At 49.2% G+C, this 23,690-nt stretch overlaps 1 protein-coding gene, 1 non-coding gene and 1 pseudogene across 3 annotated transcripts; 2 read left to right on the forward strand and 1 right to left on the reverse strand.

Moving 5' to 3' along the window:
• The first annotated feature begins 3,626 nt into the window (after positions 1–3,626).
• LOC120663118 lies at positions 3,627–3,733 on the forward strand. The gene has a single exon (XR_005670341.1). It is a non-coding gene; the product is annotated as a small nucleolar RNA R71 (small nucleolar RNA).
• An 11,625-nt stretch (positions 3,734–15,358) lies between these two features.
• On the forward strand, positions 15,359–16,532 carry LOC120658138 (annotated as a pseudogene).
• On the reverse strand, positions 16,436–20,590 carry LOC120658137 (type III polyketide synthase B-like). Of its 2 annotated transcripts, XM_039936377.1 has the most exons (3): positions 18,052–20,590; positions 17,737–17,943; positions 16,436–17,626 (listed from the first exon to the last, which is right to left on the reverse strand). In XM_039936377.1, exons 1-3 carry the CDS (start codon positions 18,101–18,103, stop codon positions 16,593–16,595), a joined length of 1,293 nt encoding a protein of 430 aa, XP_039792311.1. In that variant the 5' UTR covers positions 18,104–20,590; the 3' UTR covers positions 16,436–16,592. The 2 variants fall into 2 exon arrangements, with proteins under 2 accessions (XP_039792311.1, XP_039792310.1); XM_039936376.1 differs by having other exon boundaries at positions 17,737–20,590.
• Between the last annotated feature and the right edge of the window lie 3,100 nt (positions 20,591–23,690).

The raw sequence follows: 23,690 nt of genomic DNA on the forward strand, positions 1-23,690 counted from the left end.
GACTCTCGAGCAACTCCGGCGACTCGATGACTCCTAGACTTCTCCTAAACTCCACTAAGCCTAAAGACTATGCAAGGAATGCAAGAGAGGAGATGAGAGGTGTGTGGTGTGTGTGTCCTATTCTCCACCCCCCCCCCCCCTTGTATTTATAGCAGGGAGCCACGGGGTGAAGCCTTCACAACCGATGTAGGGGACCAATGGGGAGACGCCATGTGCCCTGGTTGAGGCGGTGGGGCTCACGGGCCAGGTCGGCCGACCAGGTAGGTCGGTCGGCCTGCCCGGGCCACCAACCGCCCCCAACTTCTTCTGGCAGGCTATCTTAGGCCTCCTTGTCTGATCCACATTGGGATTGGCCTGTCTTGACTTGTTTGAATTGGGTTCTTGCATCACTTTTGGTCCATCTGAGGCTGAATCGGTGCTCTGATAATTTCTGTGATTTTATGCCGGGCCAAAGTGTGCTTGTAACTTGCATATTAGCTTGAAAACACAACTTGCATATTCTAAAAGGTAAAGTGTGGTTTAGGGACTTTATTGGATAAGGATGCATGTAAGAAATGCAAACTCTCATGATTTTCTGATCAAGTTGACGCCTTGAAATGGTCGTTAGTAAGCGTCAACAAGATCCCCCATGCTGTCCTTTGCTCGTCCCGAGCAAAGTAGAACAAATCAGGTTATTGATCAGAAAATCACTTTGACTCGTACCTTACCTGTTATGTCATAGTCTGAAGCAAAGAGATTCATCTATAAGCTTAAATAACTTGGTTAGCATACCTTTGCTCAATTACCTTACTCCCTCATGGGGCTTTTCAGCTGTCTCCTTGTCTTGGGCTGTTGAGAGTTAGAACGGTGCATAAAGTAGTACTTACTTATTCATAGATCCGCAATCCATCTGGAGACACTTTTTTGAAAGATTTTTGAAAACATGGCAAAGCTCCCAGGATAACTCTCTCGAGGCACTCATCTTGTATTTCCTTACCAGGGCAGTGTTTGCCTTTGATCTTCCCTACTACTATAAGCCTTTGTGGAGCTCAAGGTAGGATAAGAATAGGGCACACTTGTATTCTATTTATTGTAAAGTCAAAGAGAGGATCCATGGAGAAACAAGTCATGCAATCTCGATCAAAAGGTGCAAGTGTATAAGTGGATGGATGGATGGATGAATATGGCTTACTCCTTGAGGTAATGACTTTTCTCTCTCGAATCATCCCTGTCTCTCTCTCTCTTTTGAGACATGATTACCCCTTTTTCTCTCTCTTTTTTTTGGGTCATGCTTCTTTGGCATGCCATCTTTTCTCTTCTTTTTGGGGCAACCATAATCTGACTCTATTTTATTTCAGGGATGTTCTACGAGAGAGATTACCGAGACATGGAGCATTTATAGATGTGGAATGGATGGTGGTGCTAATTCCCAGTGTAGGAATACAGCAAATGGATGGGACGTGTACGTGCTTATGATCGAGAAAGCATGAAGAGTATCTCACTAGGGTCACCCAATTTGACAAAACTCAACAGAACATCAAGCAGCATATGTATAAGGGTTTTTTCATGGAATATGGCATATGGCTCGGGTAGGACATTGCATATCGCTGGGGAACTTGCCTTTTAAATTTTTTATTTTTGAAAACAACTCCAGACTTCAACCATCACTAGAACAAGCTTGCATAACCTTATTTACCATATCTGAACTCACAACAACTTAGACTTGGATCAAGCATATGCAACCCATGGAACTTTCAGGTTTATTGGCAAAATATTTGTATAACCAACGAATATAAACTCAAGAGAACTCTTATTTTCAAACTAGACACAACAGACATGATAGAGCAAAGCAAAACTCATCCTTTCAACTTATCAAAAGGGAGTTAAAATATTCTTACCGCACATCATGGAAAAGAGAAATAAAGCAGTAAATTTTTATTTTGTTTTTAAAAGTTATTATCAAATTTTATTGAAAGCAAATAAAGGGATACAGTTGACTTAGGGGAGGGAATCTCCCCCAAGCTAGCTTTTGGTTTAGGGTCCGAAAAGCAGGATCTTTCTCCATACCTGATTAGGTTGAGGTCGTTTCGTCCGTACCTGGAGAAGTAGTAGCGGTCGATGACGTCTTGTTCTTCTTGCGCCATTTCTTCTTGGTCTTCTTTGATGGCGTAGGCGGCGCAGGAACAGGATCCTCGGATGCTGGATAGACGATTTCCAAATCTTCTCATACTATATTGGTGATGAAGTCAGGGATCTTCTGATCATCTTCCACTGGCTCGGTTGGTGGAGTATGAATTTCCCAATCCTCCCAAGCTGGCTTGGAAGAGGGGTGATAGTCTTGATCATCCCAACCGGGCTCTGCCCATAGCCCTTGTTTCTCACTATCCTCATGAATTAGGAATATCTCTCTCTTGTTTTGGAACTTAAATTTCATGGTCTTTCCCATGATACAGAGGCTGATTCTTCCTCTTCCCACATCAATTCTGGCATTTGCATCCTTGAGGAATGGTCGCCCAAGTATAAGAGGAATTCCAAGATCGCCTTCCATATCATGGACTATGAAGTCCACCAATATGTAGGTATTCTTGACTTTTACCATTAAACTTTCCACAACTCCTTCTGGATATCTTATCATGGAATCTGCCAACTGAACACACATAGTGGTAGGGAAAATTGATGGATAGCCTAGCTTCTCGAAAATTACCTTGGGCATGATGTTGACGCTGGCTCCAAGGTCACAAAGGGCGTGATCAAATTCATAATCAGAGATTGAGCAGCTGATTACTGGGGTTCCGGGATCTTCTCTTATTGTGGTTGCTAACTCGCCCCACGCACCTCTTCTTGGGCGTGTGAGCTTCTCTGCATAGCTGAGGGGAATCCTGCTAAGGGGCTCTTTCCACATAGCAATGACATTCACGCTTTCTAGAGTAGACTCGGGTTGCCCCGAAATCTTCCCTAGTTCAGCAGCAGGTGTAGCAGCAGCTAGTTGAGCCAATTAAGTTTCTAGCGCCTTATTGAAACTCAGCTGGTTCTTCATAGTCGTGGAGAATCCGTCCATCTTGGCATGGACAGTCTCCATAGATTTGTCTATAGCGGCCAACTTCTTCTGAAGGGACTCATTGATCTTCGCTTGGCCGTAGACAAGATCCCTCAAGGTAGGCTGGTTAGGACCGAAAGAATTCGAATTCCCATTACCTCCTTGGTAATATGGACGTGGTTGATTCCACCCCTGACCTCCTTGTGGACGAAACTCATTACTGCCATTGAGGAATAGAGCTTCTTCTTGGGTTTCTGGGCAATTGTCGCTCGAATGTCCAATATTCCCGCAGACCTCGCACGTCATGCGAGATTCCAAGGCTTGAAGTGTTTGCATCTGAGCCTTATCTTGGGAATAATCCTCAAATTTCTTGAGGAGGAGATCAATCTTCATAGCGAGCATGTCGGCCTCCTTGACGGGATGCATACCTCGCTGGCGCGGTTGGAGGCGATCATCGCTCCAACCTTGGTTGGAAACCATCTTCTCGATCAATGATGTAGCTCTTTCAATGGTCAGCGAGAAGAAAGCTCCACCAGCAGCAGCATTCATATGATCACGGGATGACTATGTCAACCCGTAGTAGAAGTTTTGTAGAATGAGCCAATTATTAGTTCCATGGTGCGGACAAGCTAGAATGTACTCCTGAAGCCTCTCCCAAGCTTCCGGAATTGACTCATTTGATGCCTGCTGGAAGTTCGAAATCCGACCACGAAGAGCATTGGTTTTGCCCGTCGGGAAGAACTTCGAGAGGAATGCCTTGGCACATTTGTCCCAAGTATCCACAACAGCCTTGTTAGCATAAAACTATTACTTCGCTCTCCCCAAGAGAGAGAACGGAAACAGACGGAGCCGGATTGCATCTTGCGATACACCCTTGCTAACAAAAGTACTGCAGAGCTCCAGGAACTGCTAGAGATGAGCATTGGCATCCTCATTGGCCTTGCCACAGAATGGGTTGGCCTGCACCATCGTAATGAGACCCATCTTGATCTCGAAATTTTCTCCTCCGGTGTTAACCTTGGGTCCGATCGGGACCTGGTTAGCAGATGGAGCAGAGTAATCACGGAGTGTCTTCTGGGCCATAGCTCTAGGAGCTGACGACGATGCGATGACTGGATCAACTGCCGAGAGTGATCTCTGAGGTGATACGAGACGAGCTCGCGTCCTCCTCAAAAGTAACTCTGGATCGGTATGAAAGTTTTGCGGCAAGTCGAAACCAGTCATACACTACCCTATTTTCATATCAACAAAGACAAGAAAACAAAGCCAAGTTAGCATGTTTAGCAAGCGAATACCAATTTCGATTTTGTTCTCAACTTTGTCTATATATTTCACTCTGTGCCTTCCCCGGCAACGGCGCCAAAAATGCTTGTTGGCGCCTACCAATGTCACCAGCGATGACGCCCGCAGATGTCAATTTGGGGTGGCAGTATTTCATGAACCACGAATAAATCCGCAAGCGCACGGAATACCGCTGTAGTATTTTACCCGAGAGTATACCGGGGTGTCATTTATATTTCCGCAGGGAAGGCGGTGAGTGAGAAGATATATAGATTAGTTGGTGAACTATATCTAGATTGAATATTCTTTTGCACAAACAGGGGTAAGATAATAGCATGGTAGGAGGTAGTGTGACACACACACCAACTACCCTCTTGGATAAATAAAAGATAAAAGAAAGATAAAAGATGCTTTAGGCCGGGAGTAAGGTAAAAGTCAGAGCTCGAGTCAGCTGTGCTAGGCTAGCTATATCTACACTTTCTCATTAGTTAGTTCGTCAGAGATTAAACTACACGATAGGGAGATCGCTATCGAAGTAACAGGAGGAGCTTGTACACCCCGGCAACTTTATGTACCTCCTACCCCCCATACCGAATGTGGAGGATTACTAAAAGGCTCGAACAGGGCTATCACCACCTGCCGGCTACCTCTACAGACCGTGGGTATAGTTGACATCCAGCAACTCTTAGCTAATCTAGACACCATGTCTACACTAGTAAGGGATACTTTAGTGTCCCGCGTGGAGCCCCCTCCCTTCGGATGGACAGACATCAAACTAAAGCAATCATACGAATACTGGAGCAATTGATAGGGTTCTAAGAACAAAAGACTAACCATCTCCAGCACAGGGCGATCATGCAATGCAAGCATTGAATAATTTCGCAACCATGACAAGAAGCATATATTCGATAATTCAGAATATACTTTAAGCAGATATCGGTAACCATAGTCTAATTCTATTACAAACGGCCGAATATTACAAGAGAGAGCTAGAGATGAACCCATACCAGACTCTCGAGCAACTCCTGCAACTCGATGACTCCTAGACTTCTCCTAAACTCCACTAAGCCTAAAGACTATGCAAGGAATGCAAGAGAGGAGATGAGTGGTGTGTGGTGTGTGTGTGTGTGTGTCTTATTCTCCACCCCCCTGTATTTATAGTAAGGAGCCACGGGGTGAAGCCTTCACAACCGACGTAGGGGACCAATGGGGAGACGCCTGGTTGAGATGGTGGGGCCCACGGGCTAGGTCGGCCGACCTGGTAGGTCGGTCGGCCTGCCCGGGCCACCAACCGCCCCCAACTTCTTCTGGCAGGCTGTCTTGGGCCTCCTTGTCTGATCCACATTGGGGTTGGCCTGTCTTGACTTGTTTGAATTGGGTTCTTGCATCACTTTTGGTCCATCTGAGCCTGAATCGGTGCTCTGATAATTTCTGTGATTTTATGTCGGGCCAAAGTGTGCTTGTAACCTGCATATTAGCTTGAAAACACAACTTGCATATTCTAAAAGTTAAAGTGTGGTTTAGGGACTTTATTGGATAAGGATGCGTGTAAGAAATACAAACTCTCATGATTTTCTGATCAAGTTGACGCCTGGAAATGGTCGTTAGTGAGCGTCAATAATGACCCGTTTGCCTAATTGCGTTTTACGCTTTTGAGGGCATTTTAGTCCCTAGATTAGGGTGCCCCTGATTGTGGTACCCGACAACACGCTTAAACAAAAGTCAAGGGAGCACTCCCTCAAACAACAATTTGTGAATAGAAGTCCCAATGCGGATCACTGTCAATAATGAATGGCTGGCCGAATGGATTATTACGAACATAAGTTTGAACATCATCCACAGCAGCTACGTTCTGAAGATAGATGCGAAGGTCTCCACCGGGCCCTGCTTGTTAGGAATAAAATTTGTTGTAGTAATAAGCTAGATAGTTGTACAGAACATTAATGAGTATGGACACATACCTAATGAATTATCTTTCGAGTTCAGATAACTGTAGGGGTGAGGAAAAATTCCAGTGTGTGGCTGCACAAGATAAAAAGAGTGTGCCATTTCAGTTTTGGTGATAAGATTAAAAAGACCGACATAGGGAGGTGTTTGGACAAATATAGGATTGCGAAGAGCTTTGTAAGGAGAGTCATCCACAACGTATTTGAAGGTGAATAGTCCCCCTCTTCCCATGGAATATCAGGGTCTTCCTTCTGCCACAGTTTCATCAACTCCTTCAGCACTAAAGGTTTGTCACTATTCTCCAGTATTTTATGCCCAGTTTCTGTGCATTTAGACATGTCCTGCGAATATTACAACCATAAATATTAGGATTAAAATGCTCAGAAATTGAAATATACGTGCGCTTCTTCTTCGGAGATGAAGCTTGCACCCAATCATCCCACAGCGTGATCTGCGGCGCCAGCGTCAAACTATTGTCGTCGCAACCTCCTCCCACGTTCTTCGGAGTTGAAGCTTACGGCTCATCCCACGAAGACATCGTGTGTGTGATCTCCGGCGCCAGCGTCCAATCATTGTCGCCACAATCTCCTCTGACATCCTCCAGGCAACGTTCTCATCCATCGCCTCCTCCGCCAGCGTCCTTGCTGTCATCTTCGCTCGCGCGCCATGCCGAAGCAGGAGACAGCGGAGGCGTCGGCGACCGGGCAGCCCTGGTGGTTGACAGAGGCGTCGGCGACCGGGAGTGAGAGCGGGAGCCGGAGCACGGGCCAGCCATCGAGTCACACTAGGGCTTTGCCTACGAGAGAGGCTTTTCTGCATGAGGGCTGGCGGAGTTGTATTCGATGGTTGGAGGGAAACCCTATAAGTGCCGATCAACACGGGGAACGGCCCTCAGGAATCCCAAAGGACGCCAACTGAACCGGCACCAAGCACGCTCCCACCCCTCTTGGACCTTGGAAATCCCAACCGACGCTGCAGAAACTAATGTTAGTGCCATGAACTGATGGCGGCGGTTGCCAAGGTCGCCGCCTGCTGGCCACGAAGGATGGCTCAAGTGGTCATACTTCTACAGCGAGGAATGCAGAATCAGGAGCCTGTGCAAGGACACATTCCGCTGACTCGAGGTGTCAGACCTGGGGCAGCGAGACTGTTTATAGGTATAAAATATTCTAGAGTAAGGGATAGCTCATGAATATACCTTACCTCTCTTGTAACTACCCGAATAGGCGTAGAACTAGCTGCAGTACAAAGGAAACTACCCGATTGTATTGTAGTAGGACTCCAACTGTACTCGACTAGGACTTTCCATGTAACCCTGTCTCCCCGGATATATAAGGGCGGCCAGGGAACCCCTCAAGAGATATCAACACCTAAGGCAATACAAACAACCACGCAGGACGTAGGGTATTACGCAACTCGCGGCCCGAACCTATCTAAATCTTTGTGTTCCTTGTACCATCGAGTTCCAGAGCAGTCGATCCCTACCTACAACCCTACTGCTAAGGGTATCTCTGAGCAGGCTTGGCGGTAAACACCGACAGCTTGCGCGCCAGGTAGGCGATTCGACGAGTTCATCGGCGAATTCGATGGCCGAATCCAACAACGCCAACAATGTGCCGGAGGGCACAACGACAACCTTCGGCTCCTGGGCCTGCACCGCTAATGGATCGGATGACTACACTAGTCACCGGACCGCCCCGAGGAGCCGGAGGCCCCTGGCAACAAACAAGATCAACTCGTCGAGAGAAAATTGCATATTTGGGACTCCAAGCGTTGCGCTTCGCAGTTTTGCCTTTCCAAACACCGTCTTCGTAAAAACGGGACTCCAAACGTGAGTCACTTGATTATACTAGCATTTGGGGTATTTTCCATCATTTGTCTTTTCTTTTCCATGTATTTAGAGTATGAAATGTCTCTTTTGCCCTTATGCATGGATTACGTATCTATTCTGATCGATCCTACTCCCATCGTTCCGATCCATTTGCTGCGCTCGTGAGTCCAAACCTAGGGCCCCGCCGCCGAACGCCGCCCAGCCCAACCGCCAGACGCCGCTCTACTAGGCACGCCGAACGCCGCTCTCGTAGCCATGGCCGACGGCAGCGCTGCCCTGCCCGCGCCCACCGTGGCCGAGGGCGGCGGCAGAGTGGCTGCGTCCACCATTGCAGAGGGCGGCGGCATACTGTCCACGCACGCCATGGCCGAGGGCGGCGGTGCTCTGCCCACGCCCGCAATGGCCGAAGGCGCCGGCTCCCTGGCCGCGCATGAGAAGTCGACACTTGCGAGGTCGACCGGGCTACCGGAGTTGTCGCCCCTGGAGCGCATCGCCGCCGATGACCTTCTCCAGGTGTCTGAAGGTAGCCACGTGTACTTCTTCTGGCCCATGCTAATCGCTGGTCACCCATGCCCATCCGGCGTCCACGCCATGGCTGCCGAACAGCCTGCAAGGAGGGACTCGATCCGCATGAGGAAGATGCTACTGTTGGGCTAAGAAAATCTGTCATTATTTTATTTGGGGCAAGTGTTTACACTAGTACACTTCTGCAGCCCATCTGCGCATCCCTATTTACACTAATGGGCCATGGCATGTATGCTGTAGATGCCTACTGCTTAATTGCCCTTTGCTCAATACTTAATTTGTTCTATTTGTTTAATTAGTTGTTTAAAACCAATGCCAATAATGAGCAGTATGTACTGCAATTTGCAATTCATTTTCACTGCAAATATGACACAAAAATATGTTACATATATGTTAGTTTTTTCAGGCTGTGGCACTACTGCTCCTCCGCAAATACAGTGCAATATGGTTTTAGTCGATGTGCCAAGGTGATGCTCTTAATTTCTTTCTATTATTGTTTGTGTTTAGTAGCTCGTTCATATATTGATAGATGTGCCCTTAATTTTTTATTTTAGGTTTGAACCAGAACATGTGGAAAATATAGCAGGAGTTGATTGGAATAGCTTACAGATAGTGGAGACACATGATGAGGAAGGTCGAATTGCACTTATAAGTGAAAATCAGATGTGTGAACTTCTAGGCTTGAGAGAAAAGGAGCATATTATTGTATCTACAGAGGTTTTTTATCGCCGAATGGATGAACATGGTGATTATGATGGTGCTGCCATTCCTACTAGTGATACCGTTCCAAGTGAGGTGGTGATTTCATATGATAAGAACAACCCACCAATGGATGTCGGCACAATCTACCCAACTATGGAGGAGTTCAAGATGGCAGTGCGGCAATATGCCATCAATAATGAGTTTGAATTAGGTACAGGGAAGTCAGATAAGACAAGGTATAGATGTTATTGCAAGTCAAGTGGTGACTGCCCTTGGAAACTAAATGGCACCAAACATAAAGGGCAAAAGACTGTAGAGGTGAGTACATTGATTTGTTTTGATTAATTCTCTATTTTTTTGGAGAATTAATATGGTTCTTATTATTGCTTTACAGGTGACAGTTTTGTATGATCACCATACATGTGTTTCTACCATGAGGGTCAAAACTAAAACTCCGTCTCAGAAGTGGGTAGCTAGCAAGGCTGTGGATATCCTTAGAGATCATCCAAAAATTGGTGCTAAAGAATTGCAGGACAAGTTGCAGAGTGAACATAAGTTCACAATTCCCTATGATACTATATGGTTCAGAAAATCAGGCACTTTGGTTTTCAGAACTAAGTTCCGTTACAAGTATAGTTCTTCCACCATCCGTTATTAGATGAAACCATCCAATATGAGCCATAGCATTTTCATGGACTTGGTAGATATGCGGTTGGAACTGTTTTTTTCATGCACCAGTTCGACTGGTGATCATCGGACATGTGCACCAGACAATCTAGCATAGGACAGATCTGAGGCTCTATCGGGTGGTCTCAACAGTCTCACCGGTGCAAGCTGTCACGACCTGCTAGCATGGCACCATGAATTCTAGGAAGAAATCCACATGATGATGACAGCTACATGATGATACCTTTTTCTATAAATATATAATGCTATGAATATTGCTATGAACTCAAGGTCATGTTAGTGCCATGAGCTGTGAACTGATATTGTTAATTGCCATCCATTTGCAATTTCCACGGCATTTTGCAAACCAGTTCATTTTGCATTGAAATAGGCTGCAAGCTGAGCCAACATTTACATCAAAAGATCAGGCACTAACACAAAAGTAGCCACAAAAGCTCAGGCTCTAACAGAACAAGTCACATTGTTGAGTACTTCAGTACAAACAACAATCCTAACAAAGCAAAAGCTACAATGCACCTACTAAAACAACTGAAGTTGATATTCTACTTCAACTCAAGTTGCTACTTTTCCTCCATCTTCTTCTTCAGTTCATCCTTCTCCTTTTCTAGTTGCACTATCACCTTCCTGAGCTCTCCATTTTCCTCCTGAACCCTCTGAACCTGCTACTGCTCCTCTGCTTTCTCCCTCCTCAGCTGCCAAACAGCATCATGAAGATCACACAACAAAATCCACTCATACTGGGTGGCCTCACTATCAATCCACACATAATAGCCGCAATCCCCGGGCTTCTACACTCAAATAGCACAGCAAATCAGAAAATCCATCGCAGAACGGACCAAATCCAAGGGAAAAACCTAAAGAAATGCTTACCAATCTTGAAGGGCATCTATAGTACCTCCGGCCCAGGTTGTCGTCGCTCCATGATGTCCAGCAAGGCGCCTTCCTATTGCAGGGGCACTTCACTGCCGGGGAGTAGTCATATGGACCTACTCGCTACGGCACGGGCGCCCTCCACCTCTCCAACCTCTAGACGACGATGCGGACCAGCGTGACGAGCGCGAGCTTGACAATGCCATAGCCGCAGCCTCCCTCACTCATCGCCGGACCCCCCCCCCCCCCCCCCCGCTGGCAGGAACCCTAGGTCCGCCACGAACCCTAGGGCTGACCTAGGGATCAACCTTAGTGGGCTCGAACTATATTAAATCAACCATTCAATCAAAACTATACTACCAAAATATTATCCCAATCATTATAGATTGACTTTTTTACCCTTGATATAAAAAATTAATCCCGGAATGACAATTATCCCACATATTTTTTTTGTGCGGCCCCACCAAAAACGGCATGCATCTGGTGCATACTGGCCCACCATTTAGTATGCACCAGGTGCATGCTAGGTACCTCTCTTTTGGGGTACATGTTGGTACCTCCCTACTTATCTGCCGTCGGATCAAGCGACGTGAGCCATCCATTTTTTCCCCAACCATTGTAAATTGACTGATATAAGTTTATGTTTTATTTCAAATACACAATCAACAAAAACTAAAAAATATGGTGTTAGTGGACCTAACTTTTTCTTGTAATATTTTTCTTTGTCTTGTTTGTAGAATCATCGTTGGATGTATTTGCATTGAAAGCAACAATAGTGCCTTATGGACAAACACGCTAAAAAGAAGAAACTAAGGTCACTACAACTCAGCTACTGATGTCCCTAAATTAGCTGCAAGTGTTTTTTCAAGTTGACTAAATACATCAGGGGCAAGTCTAATCACATATGTTTTACTTCTTGTGCGTATAAGAAAAAAGTTTATTGGTAACTCAAAGTTTGTTGTACAATGTTCAAACGATGTGTTGGTGTATTCTTTCATTAATGTGTTGTCTAGCTTGCTGGAAGTATGTACAATTTTTTATGAATCACAAATGCTACATTATAAATATTAAGTTGAGCCAGATACGCACGGCAAGGGGCGTATGTCGTCTATGTCCGAGCAACAGCATAGCCGAGCGAGGGGCCCATCCGCCACATCACAAGTCATGTAAAGCACATCATACACCGGTTCCGTAAACCGAACGTTGCTTAGCTGGTAAGATTCCTTGTGGCAGAACCTGCTCATCCGGATACATATCGTAGACTCGACACAGATGCTCGTATTTTCCTGGATTGTTCCAATATTTAACCGGCATTATTCTTTGAGTGCTAGACGATGTCCTTGTCGACAGCGAGGCGCGTATAGTGACTTTATCAATCTCGAGGATCTACCGACTTAGCCTTTTGGAGATGCTTATAGGCGTAGGGTTGCATATATATATTCATGGAGTAATTCTTTACTGCTTTTGAAAAAATGAGCGCGGATTTACACAGCAGACCATCTCAGTGGAACATCGTTGTGTCCTAGTCCACTGTGTCAAGCATTCTATGCCTCTAAGGGCATGTACAACAGTCTAGACAGCTGTTGTCTATTTAACGCATACAGACAAATAAAAACACAGCTTGTACAATGGTCGTCTATTTGGTTGTCTGCAAGATATTTAATTCATCCTTTGACACATAAATCATGATGATCTAGTGCATAATTTGATCTTTGTAGCCATTGTGTTGCATATACATGAGAGATTGAACAATATATCCAAATAATTCGCATTTGAAGGTTTCTAACTTAAACATTTCACAAAATTAACTTCACAAAACAATTTCAAGATTAACTGAAATATTTCACACATACAGTTATCCTGCCATCTCAAGATTGAGGAATACTTCACAAGAACAGGTACCGACGTCTCAAAAACATTTCACAAAAACATGCACTGCCATCTCAAGAATCTGGAAGGCTTCACAAAAACAGGTACTGCCATCAAGCTCCTTTGCTCATTCAAGCTCCTTGTCAGGTTACTGCAAGGAATCATTCCAAAGCATTATGGAGCAACAATCAAGTTTCAATTGTTTTCACAGTCGATTGGATTTGACAAAAAAGAACAATAACAATGCAAAGAGCCCTGTGTTAATGGAATCAAGAAATGCTTAAAAGCAGTGTAGAAGTTCCTGTTGAAATCTTAAGTTGAGAAAGACGGCCATAATGGCATGGAACAATGGTGACTTGATATAAAATAAGGAAGCCCCAGGGTACTGAACTACTGCATTTGTGATACAATATATAGTATAAACAACACATTTCATGCCATGCTTGAAAGTAAATCCTCAGCGAGGAAATACAACGACCAGCTGCTGTGCAATACAACAGCTAAGCATCTGATCCAAAGCTTAAATAGAGATTCGACGTGGGAGCAATCATGAGTTCATGACATACCAACGCAAAGGTTCTCCCTCGGCTGTGCTCAGTGAGCTCGTGAGGCAGCTCGGGCAGCCTGCATGACTCACTGACTTTCCTGCGCCGTCGCGAGCTACCGGTCCCACGCCGCTGCCGCTTGCTCCGCCCAGGCGATGCCGCCGCGGTCTTCTCGCACCGCGCCTCCAGCGCCGTTGCGGCCTCCTGCTCGCACGCCGCGAACGCAGCAAGGATCTTCCACGCTGCCGCCGCGGACTGCTGAACCGGCCCCAAGTTCTTCTGCTCCGCTGCTGCTGCAGTTTGTGGGTGGGATTTGGTGGAGGGGAAGGGGATGGATAAAAGGACGCGCAAGCTTTGCCGCCATCCACAGATTGCGCGCGCGCGGAAGTGGGGAGCAGCGGATCCGAGCAGGCGTCGACGAGACGAAGCGGTGCCGTACAACACAGTCGAAGCCGTCCCCAAGCCCTCGGACCACGAGCCCCCGCTGTCGCCTCACGAGGCGACGAGGTGATCGTCTACTCGTCTTTTCTGCAAAAACACCACCATAGAGATGGCAAATAGACGACCATTGTACATGCCCTAAGATTATACGGCTCTTGCCTATTAAAAAAACGAACATGTAATTTCTATTATTTTTGAAGGGGAGTGTGCATCGCAGGTCCTTGGTTGAAGCCCGGAGAGTGCTCCAAAGGGCAGCGTCTTTTAAGAAACCCAATGCGCGAAGGTCTCCCGAAGAGACATATTCATTTAGGATTGACGTCTTCATGTAATTAGTAACTGCTTAATGAAATCTTAATGATATCAATAATTTAATTAATTATTACAGAAATTGATCATTAATCTATTTCTTCATAACAATATGGCAAAGGAGTTATAAGGCGTTCTCCAACGCCTCCCCCCAAACCCCCCTCCCCCCTGTGTGGGGGGAGCTTTAGAGGGGAGGGTGCCTCCAACGGCACCCCTAAAGCTCCCCCTACGTAGGGGTGGAGTTGAATCTCCCCCTACATATAGGGGGAGATTACAACTCCCTCTATACTCTAATCACGTCATTTGTTTATGATAAAAAATTTATTTGAATTTCGTAACTTGATAACAATATGTATTATAGTAGTACAAATATAGTACTATTTTTTCAGAATTTAAAAATGATAAATAAATAGTTAAAGAGTGAGGTATAGTGTATAGGGGGAATGGATATGAGGGGAATGGTTGGAGAGAAGGAGTTATAGGGGGAGGAATTTTTTGGAGGGAGGTAGTAAAATATAGTAAATAGTACGTTTGGGGGGAGTTGGATGGGGGGAATGGTTGGAGATAGCCTAAGAAGAGAGAAGATGGCAACTAATAATATGGTAATTAAATAAAATCCGCTGTACACTGTTACCAACGCATCGGAACTTGAGTGAGACTCCAACGAGAGCATCTTATTTCATCCCCACACGTTGGAAATTTAGTGAGACTCCACTAAAACTGTTTCATTTCATAACACCACTTAAATGCTATGGTAAGAATATAAAATCCTGAAATGGAATCTTTATATTATTGTAGATATTTGTATTGACGGTTTAATTTCATCCCATTTTAGATGATGTGACTTCTATAAAATAGTAAAATAAAACTGCCCACGGAGGATGATCTAATATAAAAATCGAAAAACAAAGACAACACACAACTACCTCACCCAGGGGTGTGGTGCTAGAGGCACGAGACCCCGGTATCTAGGAAAAACACCATGGTAGCAGTACCATGACCCCGTCAGGGGTGGAGCCAGGAATTTTTGTAGCACACGACAAGAACAGCCACACAACAACAAACAAAACCAGTTGGATACCTCACAACACATGCCACAACTGCTGACCAAATCAAATAAGCAAGTCTGTTGCTTAACACCAACTACAACTTTCGTTGCTGCCTCCACGAGCAGAAACCTCTAAACTAACAGAGTGAAAGTGGAACCATGTGTATACATCGATCACAGGCGTCAAGTGGATTCTATTTTGTACACGTACAGATATATTCAACTGCTCCCAAAGACAAAGTTGACATTACCCTAAAAAAAACCAAAGTTGACATCTACCAACAAGTCCTGCAAGACAAAGCACGGCGGAGGACGAGGAGCCGCTCCTTGGACGGAACGGAGGCCACCGGCGCTGCCAGTGGGTGGACTTGCTGGTGCTTGTCACGGTCTGGCTCTGCTTCTTTGCCATGCACTTGTTCATCGGAGGCGACGGCGCCAAGGTACGAGCTGAGCTTCCATGCCCTTCATGTTTCAAAAATTCAGAAACTGTGAGGACAGGACACATGCTCGATCTGTTTCTTGATTCTTCAGGGAGCCTTCAACATAAAGCCCTGTGGAATCGCGTACTGGCTCATCACCGTGGCACAGATCCCTGTCGCCGTGGCTTTCACAGCGTGCATCGGGCACCAAAGGAGAAAGTCGCAAGCTCGCCATGACGCTGACCAGGCACCGCTGCAATCGTTACCAAAAATCCAACAAAATTAGTCACCAAAGAAGCTATGAAATTGTTCACTTTTCCGGTAACAATCAACGGCGCGCGCTGACGAACGCAGGCGATGTCGGCGAGCGGCAAGCTGGACGCGTTGCCGGCGTACGTCTTCCCGGTGGCCGCTCTGCTGACCGGCGTCATGAGCGGGCTCTTCGGCATCGGAGGCGGCCTGCTCCTCAACCCCGTCCTCCTCCAGATCGGGGTCCCCCCAAAAGTAAGATCACGCACACCACCGTTCTTGTCCATCCTCTGCTCCCCTAAATGATTTTCGTTTCAGACGGCGTCGGCGACGACGATGTTCATGGTGCTCTTCTGCGCCTCGATGTCCATGGCCCAGTTCATCATGTTCGTCCGTCGCCGGGCTGGCCGCGATCGAGGGCGCCGTGAGGAGGTCCGGCAGGGCCTCGCTGATCGTGTTCGTGGTCGCCGGCATCCTGGCCCTCAGCGCCGCCGTCATCGCGTGCTCCGGCGCCGCCCGCGTCTGGGAGGAGTACACGAGCGGGCAGTACATGAGCTTCAAGATGCCCTGCTGAACCCAAATGGAACAGCATTTCCCAGTGCTGTTTTCTTTTTGTTTAAGTTGCATTAGCTAGGCTGTCAAAATAAAACTCTGTCAAATGGAGTGGTGCAGTGGCATGAACATGTCGAGCATTCATGGTCGACCACAAACTTTTGTTATGTTTGATTCTAGATTCTTTTTTTTTTGCTTCATTTTATGCATCCCATTCAAGGAGGAATTCTTGGAGCCTCAGTTATTTCCCTGATCTTGTAAAGAAATGACAATGCTGTGAACACCAACACCAGTTCAGTTCAGTTCAGGGGCGCGCGGTTGCCAGCAGGTTCCTGGCCAAGATGCCCTCGAAGGTGATCCCGGGGCCGAAGGCCAGGATGAGCCCCCACTCGCAGTCCTCCCCGTCGCCGGCCTCCTTCGCCGCCGCCGCCTTGCGCCGCCGGGTCTCCTCCACCATGTTCTCCAGCACGTAGACGATGGTGTTGCTGCTGGCGTTCCCGAAGTCGCGGAGCGCGCAGCGGCTGGCGCGGAGCTTGTCGCCGGCGAGGCCGAGCCGGCCCTCCATCTTGGTCAGGATCGCCGGGCCGCCGGGGTGCACCGCCCAGAACATGTCGTCGTACCCCATCGCCTCGCCGGCGGCGAGGCCCTCCCGCTCCGCCATGAGCTTCCGGCAGAAGTCCTCGACGTGCGCCTCGATGAGATGGGGCAGCTCCCGGCCCAGCTGGAACTTGATGCCCTCCTCCGTGAGGCGGCCCTCGATGGTCTTGTCCGTGCCCGGGAGGAAGCGCTGCAGTGCCGCGTGGAGCTCGAAGAGCGGGCGCTCGGCGGGGGCAGGGTCGGCGCCGACGAGGGCGGCGCCGGCGCCGTCGCCGAAGAGGGCGACGCCGACGAGGTCGTAGGGGCGGTCGGGGCTGGGCGGGCGGAAGCCGACGATGGTGGTCTCGGAGGTGGCGAGCAGGACGCGCGCGCCGGGGCAGCTCTCGGCGAGGCCCTTGGCGACGCGGAGCCCCGCCACGCCGCCGGAGCAGCCGGTGAAGGCGAGCATGACGCGGCGGACGTCGGGGCTGAGCCCGAGGGCGCGCGCCAGGTGCAGGTCGCCGCCGGGGAACCGGGCCTCGCTGGAGGAGACGTAGACGAGGTGGGTGACGGCGGAGAGCGCGCCGCCCCAGGCGCGGACGCAGGCGAGCGACGCCTCCGTCGCCATCTGCGTCACCGCCTTGTTGGAGATGTCGAGGCGCTGCTTCATCGTCGGCGAGCCCTCCTGCGTCAGCTCCGGGTAGCTCCGCAGGATCTCCTCCGACATCACCACGTACCTTGTCTTCACCGTCGTCGTCTTGCCTGCGATCAGTTGCATCCATCAACCATCATCGTCATCGCCAGCAAAATCATCATGAACCGATCGACGAAATCGATCGATCGAGCGCGTTCGTGATTAATAATTAAATTACAGAGCCTGGTGAGCTTCTCCTTGAGCTCCGGGTCGTCGCAGTTGGTGCTCTTCATGAAGCCGTCGACGACGTAGTCCTGCATGACGAGCTGCTGCGGGAAGGCGTGGCCGAGGGCGAGGATCGTGGCCTTGCCGGGGTTGGGGGCCATGGACGACGCCTGCTGCTTGGGAGCGGCCGTGTCGGCGTCGTTGCTCACCATCGTCCCCTCTGCGAGATGGTGATTGGTGAGTAGCAGAGATCGATCGATCGAACAGCTAGCTAGAGGTTGAAGAAGATGCAGCATCGATCTGGAGGCTGCGCACATATATAGCTTACTACTCTGCTCACGACTTGGATACTGCCTGCAGTTGGGAGGCGACAAGGGCATGGTGACTGGAAAGCATGGTTGGTGCCGAGCAGATGAGCGATTGGTTGATATTCTTACCAGTAAATTTTGGCCACTCTTCTGATTTTTCTACTAGAAACTGTGGAGAGTCGAAAACGCTGTATTAATATTGGTAATGACTTCGTACCAGCCGGCCGTAAATTTGTGGGTCTGCACGCGCGTCGACCAGCGTCCCCCTAGGCCCACTAGTCAGTCCAGAAGAACGAGTCCCCAGACTCAGGTCACGCATGATTCATTTTACTCCTCCCCTTTCTCTCTCTAGGGTTAGCCTCTCTCTCCTCTCTCACTCATGTTCCCTCAGATCCGGCGATTTTGCGTGGTTGGAAGCGTAGATCAGAGGTGGAGAGACGAGGGGACGCGCACGAAGGTGGTATTGCCCCATTGTTTCATGGACTTTCATTTCGTTAGCCCTGGTTGAATTCGTTTTATTTGTTTTGGTTTTGGTGGAGGTCATTGGTGTGTGCTTTTTCTAGAATCTCGAGAGGCATCTGCGGGCTATGGTGGTGGGGGACTGGAAGCTGCAGATCCGACCAGGGGGAGTTCATGCACTGCTCCACGCGCATCTCGTTTTTTGTCTTCTTATTTTTTGCGGTTCAATTGTTTATTTCTGGTGGAGCTCATCTGTGTCACGTGTCTGGATTTAGACCAGGGATTATTCAGAGAGGGATGTGGACTGGAAATGCATATTATGTGAGATTAACAGCCCCGCACACTGATTTTTGGGGGGTTTCTCTGTTTTCCCCTCTATTTTGTCGTCGATTATGGAAAACTGAACTGATTTTCACCTCGGTAGGCTGTGATTGTAGTTGCAGTTCTTCTCTATTTTCTCTCTGAATTTCAGGGACAAGTACGACCTACAAGTGCAGCTCGGCCTCTGTCTGCTTTTCTTCTCTTGCTGCAGCAGCTTTTGGTCGATTAGCAGCTCACGCAGGTAATCAGATGGGATAAAGTGGAGGTATTGCTTAACTTGTTTTTGCAGCTCATCCAACAACCGTGGATTCTGAATCAACTCAATTTTTCAGGTTTGTGCAGAGACACATTAAGGTACTTAACTGGATGAGCTATTGTTTATTCCTTTGCCACTGTTATTTGTTACTGGAGTTGTCTTGCATAGAAGTTGTCTGATTTTGTTTAACCCCATGTGTGGCATGTAGCTTTTTTCTTGCATTGTGAATTTAATCATATGTATTGATTTTAATCATATGTTGCTCTTTCATGCCATGATATTTTAGTTGCATCATTAGTAGCTAGCATGTCCTTGATTTTGTCTCAGCTAACAACTCTAGCTACAACAGCCTTTTTGCTCAGAGCTTGCCTCTTGTGAATTAGCTAAAAGATGCATTATTAGTAGCTTGGTTTGCTTGTCTGTATTAGCTCCATTGGGCGGGCAGGTCAACTTAGTAACTGCAGAAAAGCTGCAACTGGACATAAGCAGAATGCTCGGTTTTACTCAGGTGAATTAATCTTGATATCTCTTTCAGGCTATATGTCCAGTGATTAGATAATTTTTGCTTGCTTGGTCCATGTTTTCAATAATGCTTTAAACTACTCATAAGCTCTAGTAAGCTTTCACTCTTATCTGCATACCTCTTAGTTAGCACTTGAATTGATCATTAGCACTAATTTTGGCCAGCTAATTGTTTTGTATCTTTTCTTCCATGATACTTTGAGAAATTCCTAACCGTTTCTAGGGTGAGCTCATCACTAGGTGGCTTGTGTTGACGGTTAAAAGAAAGGCGTGTCAGGTTGTATGCCGTGCCTCCGGCGAGGGAGCGGCGCAGCATCCCCCGGCGAGCGGCGGCGCCCTGTGGGGGAGCAGCGGCCCAGGCGAGCGTGCCTACTGCGGCAGCCTCCGCGTAGGGCGCGCATGGAGGCAGCCGCTGATGGTGCTCGCTATGCCTCCCCCTCCCCCAAGGGCGCATGCCATGCCCCCGGCAAGGAAGCGTCTCGTCGTCGGCGGCTCCCCCCGAAGCACAACTGCCTCAACATGCTCTGGATGGAGGTGAGCCTGGTGTCCTTCGTGCGGCTCCTAGGGCATGGTCGCGCACGGGCCAAGGCGGAGCCAAGGCTAGTGCTCCAGATCTGCAGCCACTGCACCAGCAAGGTGAGGTCTCCCGTCGTCCTCTTCCTCTTCCTATGGTTCGTATGTCAGATTAGGAGAGTTTCGATGGTTTGTATGTCAAATCAAAAGAGTTCCGTTGGTTCGTGAGGGAAACATGTACTGTTTTGTTCATTTTTTCTGCATGATAGATTGGGCACATTCGATGGCATGGTGCCACACCAACAAAAGTAGTATTGCAGCCCATTAACGCAGATTGGATGCAAGATAACTCTGAACTTTCAGCATGGAAAGTGAAATAGTGCATTTCTGCTTCTTGTAGCTATAGGTGCTATATCAGTTCATCCACTAATTTTGTTGCTCAATGAAAAGAACCAATGACTGCAACCACAACCCTCATTTATAATTAACCTTTGGATATCAAAGTACACGCAATTGTCAGTCACATGTGTTTGTTAGTACCTTGTAGGTTCATCTGATGCACGACGTGGGACTATTGTGTTCCTTCATAGGGCTTCTACTCAATCATTTTAGCTACTGCGTGGTTATGGCTCAGGTAGCTTCACTGAACCAATACACCATTGGAGCAAATACAGCTTATGAAATATCTATTTTTTTGGTACAGGCAATTTAACAGATACATGTAAGCATTTTTATGTAAATAATTTTAGTTCGTGAACCCATAATGCAGGCAACTTAGCAGACTCATGCAAGTAATTTTTTATCCAACAAGTAGGCATGTATAACTATGCTATGCAGTCTAGTTTTTTTTTTCTAGTTATGCAGGTTCAATTTACACCTACCATATCCACCATGTCCTTTTGTTTCTGAGTGTTAGAAGCTCAATTCTAACTCTCATTGAGCTGAGAGGATGACAATGAACTTGGGGCAATTTTCTGGTTTTCTCATATTCACAAACTCAAAGCCATGCCAACCCAAGGGGCTGGGGATACATACTTATAGGCAGCCAAGGCAGGCAGCCAAAGCTTGCTGCAGCAAAAGATGCTAAGATGCTAGTCAAAAGAACTAAAGCTAGATGCTGTCCTAGCAAACTGACTGTCCTAGCAAGATGCTGTCCTAGCAAACTGAAATATGCTAAAGGAATATATGCCCTGGTCCTTGCAAGGACTCTATGCCTTATCCATCCAGCACAAAGACTTATCCATCATTCTCCCCCTAAGTCTTGTGCGTCGTCTTGTGGGAGGATTGGACCATCCCGGTCCTGGAGCAGAGCTCAAGGAACTTGATCCTCCCAAGGGGCTTGGTGAGCAGGTCTGCAAGCTGGTCCTTGGTGTTGATGTAGCTTGCCTTGATGCTCCCGTCCTCCAAGCAGCCTCGGATGAAGTGGTACCTCACCCGGATGTGCTTGCTCCGTTCATGGAAAACGGGGTTCTTCGCCAAGGCCAGGGCGGACTTGCTGTCCACCCTGAGCTCCACCGCTCCAATGTCTCTGCCGAGTAGAGCACCCAGCAGTCGAGCGAGCCAGAGCGCCTGAGTCGACGCAGTGGAGGCCGCTATGTACTCGGCCTCGCAGCTGGACAAGGCCACCACCTGCTGCTTGACCGACTGCCAGCTAACGAGGCACTCGCCAAGGAAGAAGAGGATCCCGCTCGTACTCTTGCTGGTGTCGATGTCGCCGGCATGGTCGCTGTCGCTGTACCCGACGAAGTGTGCCGCCCCAGGGCACCTCGGGTAGTGGAGACCGTGGTCGAGAGTCCCCGCAACATAGCGGATGATCCTCTTCACGGCCTGCTGGTGCTCCGTCGTCGGTCGCTGCATGAACCGACTGACGTAGCCGACGGAGAACGCCAAGTCCGGCCGTGTGTGGGCGAGGTAGCGGAGGCTCCCCACAAGACGCCGGTACTGAGTAGCGTCCACCTCCTCCGCCGTGCTGTCACGGCTCAGCTTCAGCCTCTCCTCCATCGGAGTGAGGGCTGGGTTGCAGTCGGTGAGCCCAGCGAGCTCGACGACGCGCTTGGCGTAGGCGGTCTGTCGAAGTGTGATCCCGGAGTCGTCCTGGTGCACCTCGATCCCCAGGTAGAAGGAGAGAGGCCCCAAGTCGCTCATCTGGAAGGTGGCCTTCATCTCCTCCTTGAACACTGCCACCACCGCATCCTTGGTGCCGGTGATCACCAAGTCGTCGACGTAGACACCCACCAGCAGGGCATTGCCTCCTTTGCCCCGCCGGTAGATGGCCGCCTCGTGCGGGTTTTGCTCGAAGCCCATCCCCTTGAGCGTGGAGTCCAGCTTGGCGTTCCACGCCCTCGGGGCCTGCCGCAAGCCATAGAGGGCCTTGCGCAGACGTAGCACCTTACCCTCCTTGCCGGGGATCGCAAACCCCGGCGGCTGGTGCACGTAGACCTCCTCCTTCAAGTCGCCGTTGAGAAACGCCGACTTGACGTCCATGTGATGGACACGCCAGCCCTCCTGGGCAGCTAGCGCAAGGAGGAGTCGCACGGACTCCATCCGTGCCACGGGGGCGAAGGCATCGTCGAAGTCGACTCCCTCCTGCTGCACGAAACCTCGTGCCACCAGGCGAGCCTTGTGCTTGACGACGGTGCCGGCCTCATCCCTCTTCAGCTTGAACACCCACTTAAGGGTGATCGCGCGGTGACCGCGAGGGAGATCAGCAAGCTCCCAAGTGCGGTTCTTCTCAACTGCGTCCATCTCCGACTGCATCGCGGCACGCCAGGCCGCGTGTCCCTCGGCCTCTGCGAAAGACCGAGGTTCGCCATCGTCGCACGTGAGGTGCAACTGCGCCTCCAGGTCGTGAGGCACCAGTCCCGGCACCGGCTGGTCACCGAGAAGGTCCTCCATCGTACGGTACCGCAACGGCTCGCCGTCATGGTACGCGTCGACGCGCTCCTCGTCGTGAGAGAGCGGAGTAGCGAACTCCACCGGACTGTGCTCAGCACGAGCAGGTGTCGAAGTAGACGGGCCCGGAGTAGCTATCGGTACTGGAGTGCGCGGCGTCGCCGGCTGTGGTGGTGCAGCCGAGGAACTCGGCGCAGCCGGAGTCGTAGCGGAAGGGCGTGGTGCCGCCGGTGTGGCGGGCGCCGGAGTCGGTGGAGGCTCGGGGACTGGGGTAGGCACGCTCGGCGAAGAAGAGCTGCCTACTCCCCCAGCTCCCTCGAAGTGGACGTACTCGACGGTGAAGTCGTCGCATGTCGGAGCCGAGCCGTCGTCCACCGCCTTGTCCCACGCCCATCCTCGCCCTTCGTCGAACACAACGTCGCGCGCCGTGCGCACACGCTGTGTCTCCGGGTCGAGAATGCGGTAGGCCTTCGAACCCGCCGCGTAGCCGATGAACACTCCCGGAGTGCTCCTGTCGTCGAGCTTGCCGATATGGCCAAGCTCCTTGGCGAACGCGAGGCAGTCGAAGACCCGCAGGTGGGAGACCGCCGGCTTGCGCCCATGCCAAGCCTCATACGGCGTCATGCCGTCGAGTGCCTTGGTGGGCGAGCGGTTGAGGATGTAGACGGCCGTCACCACCGCCTCTCCCCAGAAGAC

This window comes from Panicum virgatum, chromosome 2N, assembly GCF_016808335.1.
Source record: "Panicum virgatum strain AP13 chromosome 2N, P.virgatum_v5, whole genome shotgun sequence".
Taxonomy (NCBI): Eukaryota; Viridiplantae; Streptophyta; class Magnoliopsida; order Poales; family Poaceae; genus Panicum; species Panicum virgatum.

Bases quoted from the DNA above. Each gene is read 5' to 3' on its own strand.
- LOC120658137 (XM_039936376.1), bottom strand. From the start codon at position 18,103: ATGCCCTTGTCGCCTCCCAACTGCAGGCAGTATCCAAGTCGTGAGCAG. The intron at 17,627-17,736 runs GTAATTTAATTA...AACTGATCGCAG, and splicing joins GGAGAAGCTCACCAGGCTCT to GCAAGACGACGACGGTGAAG.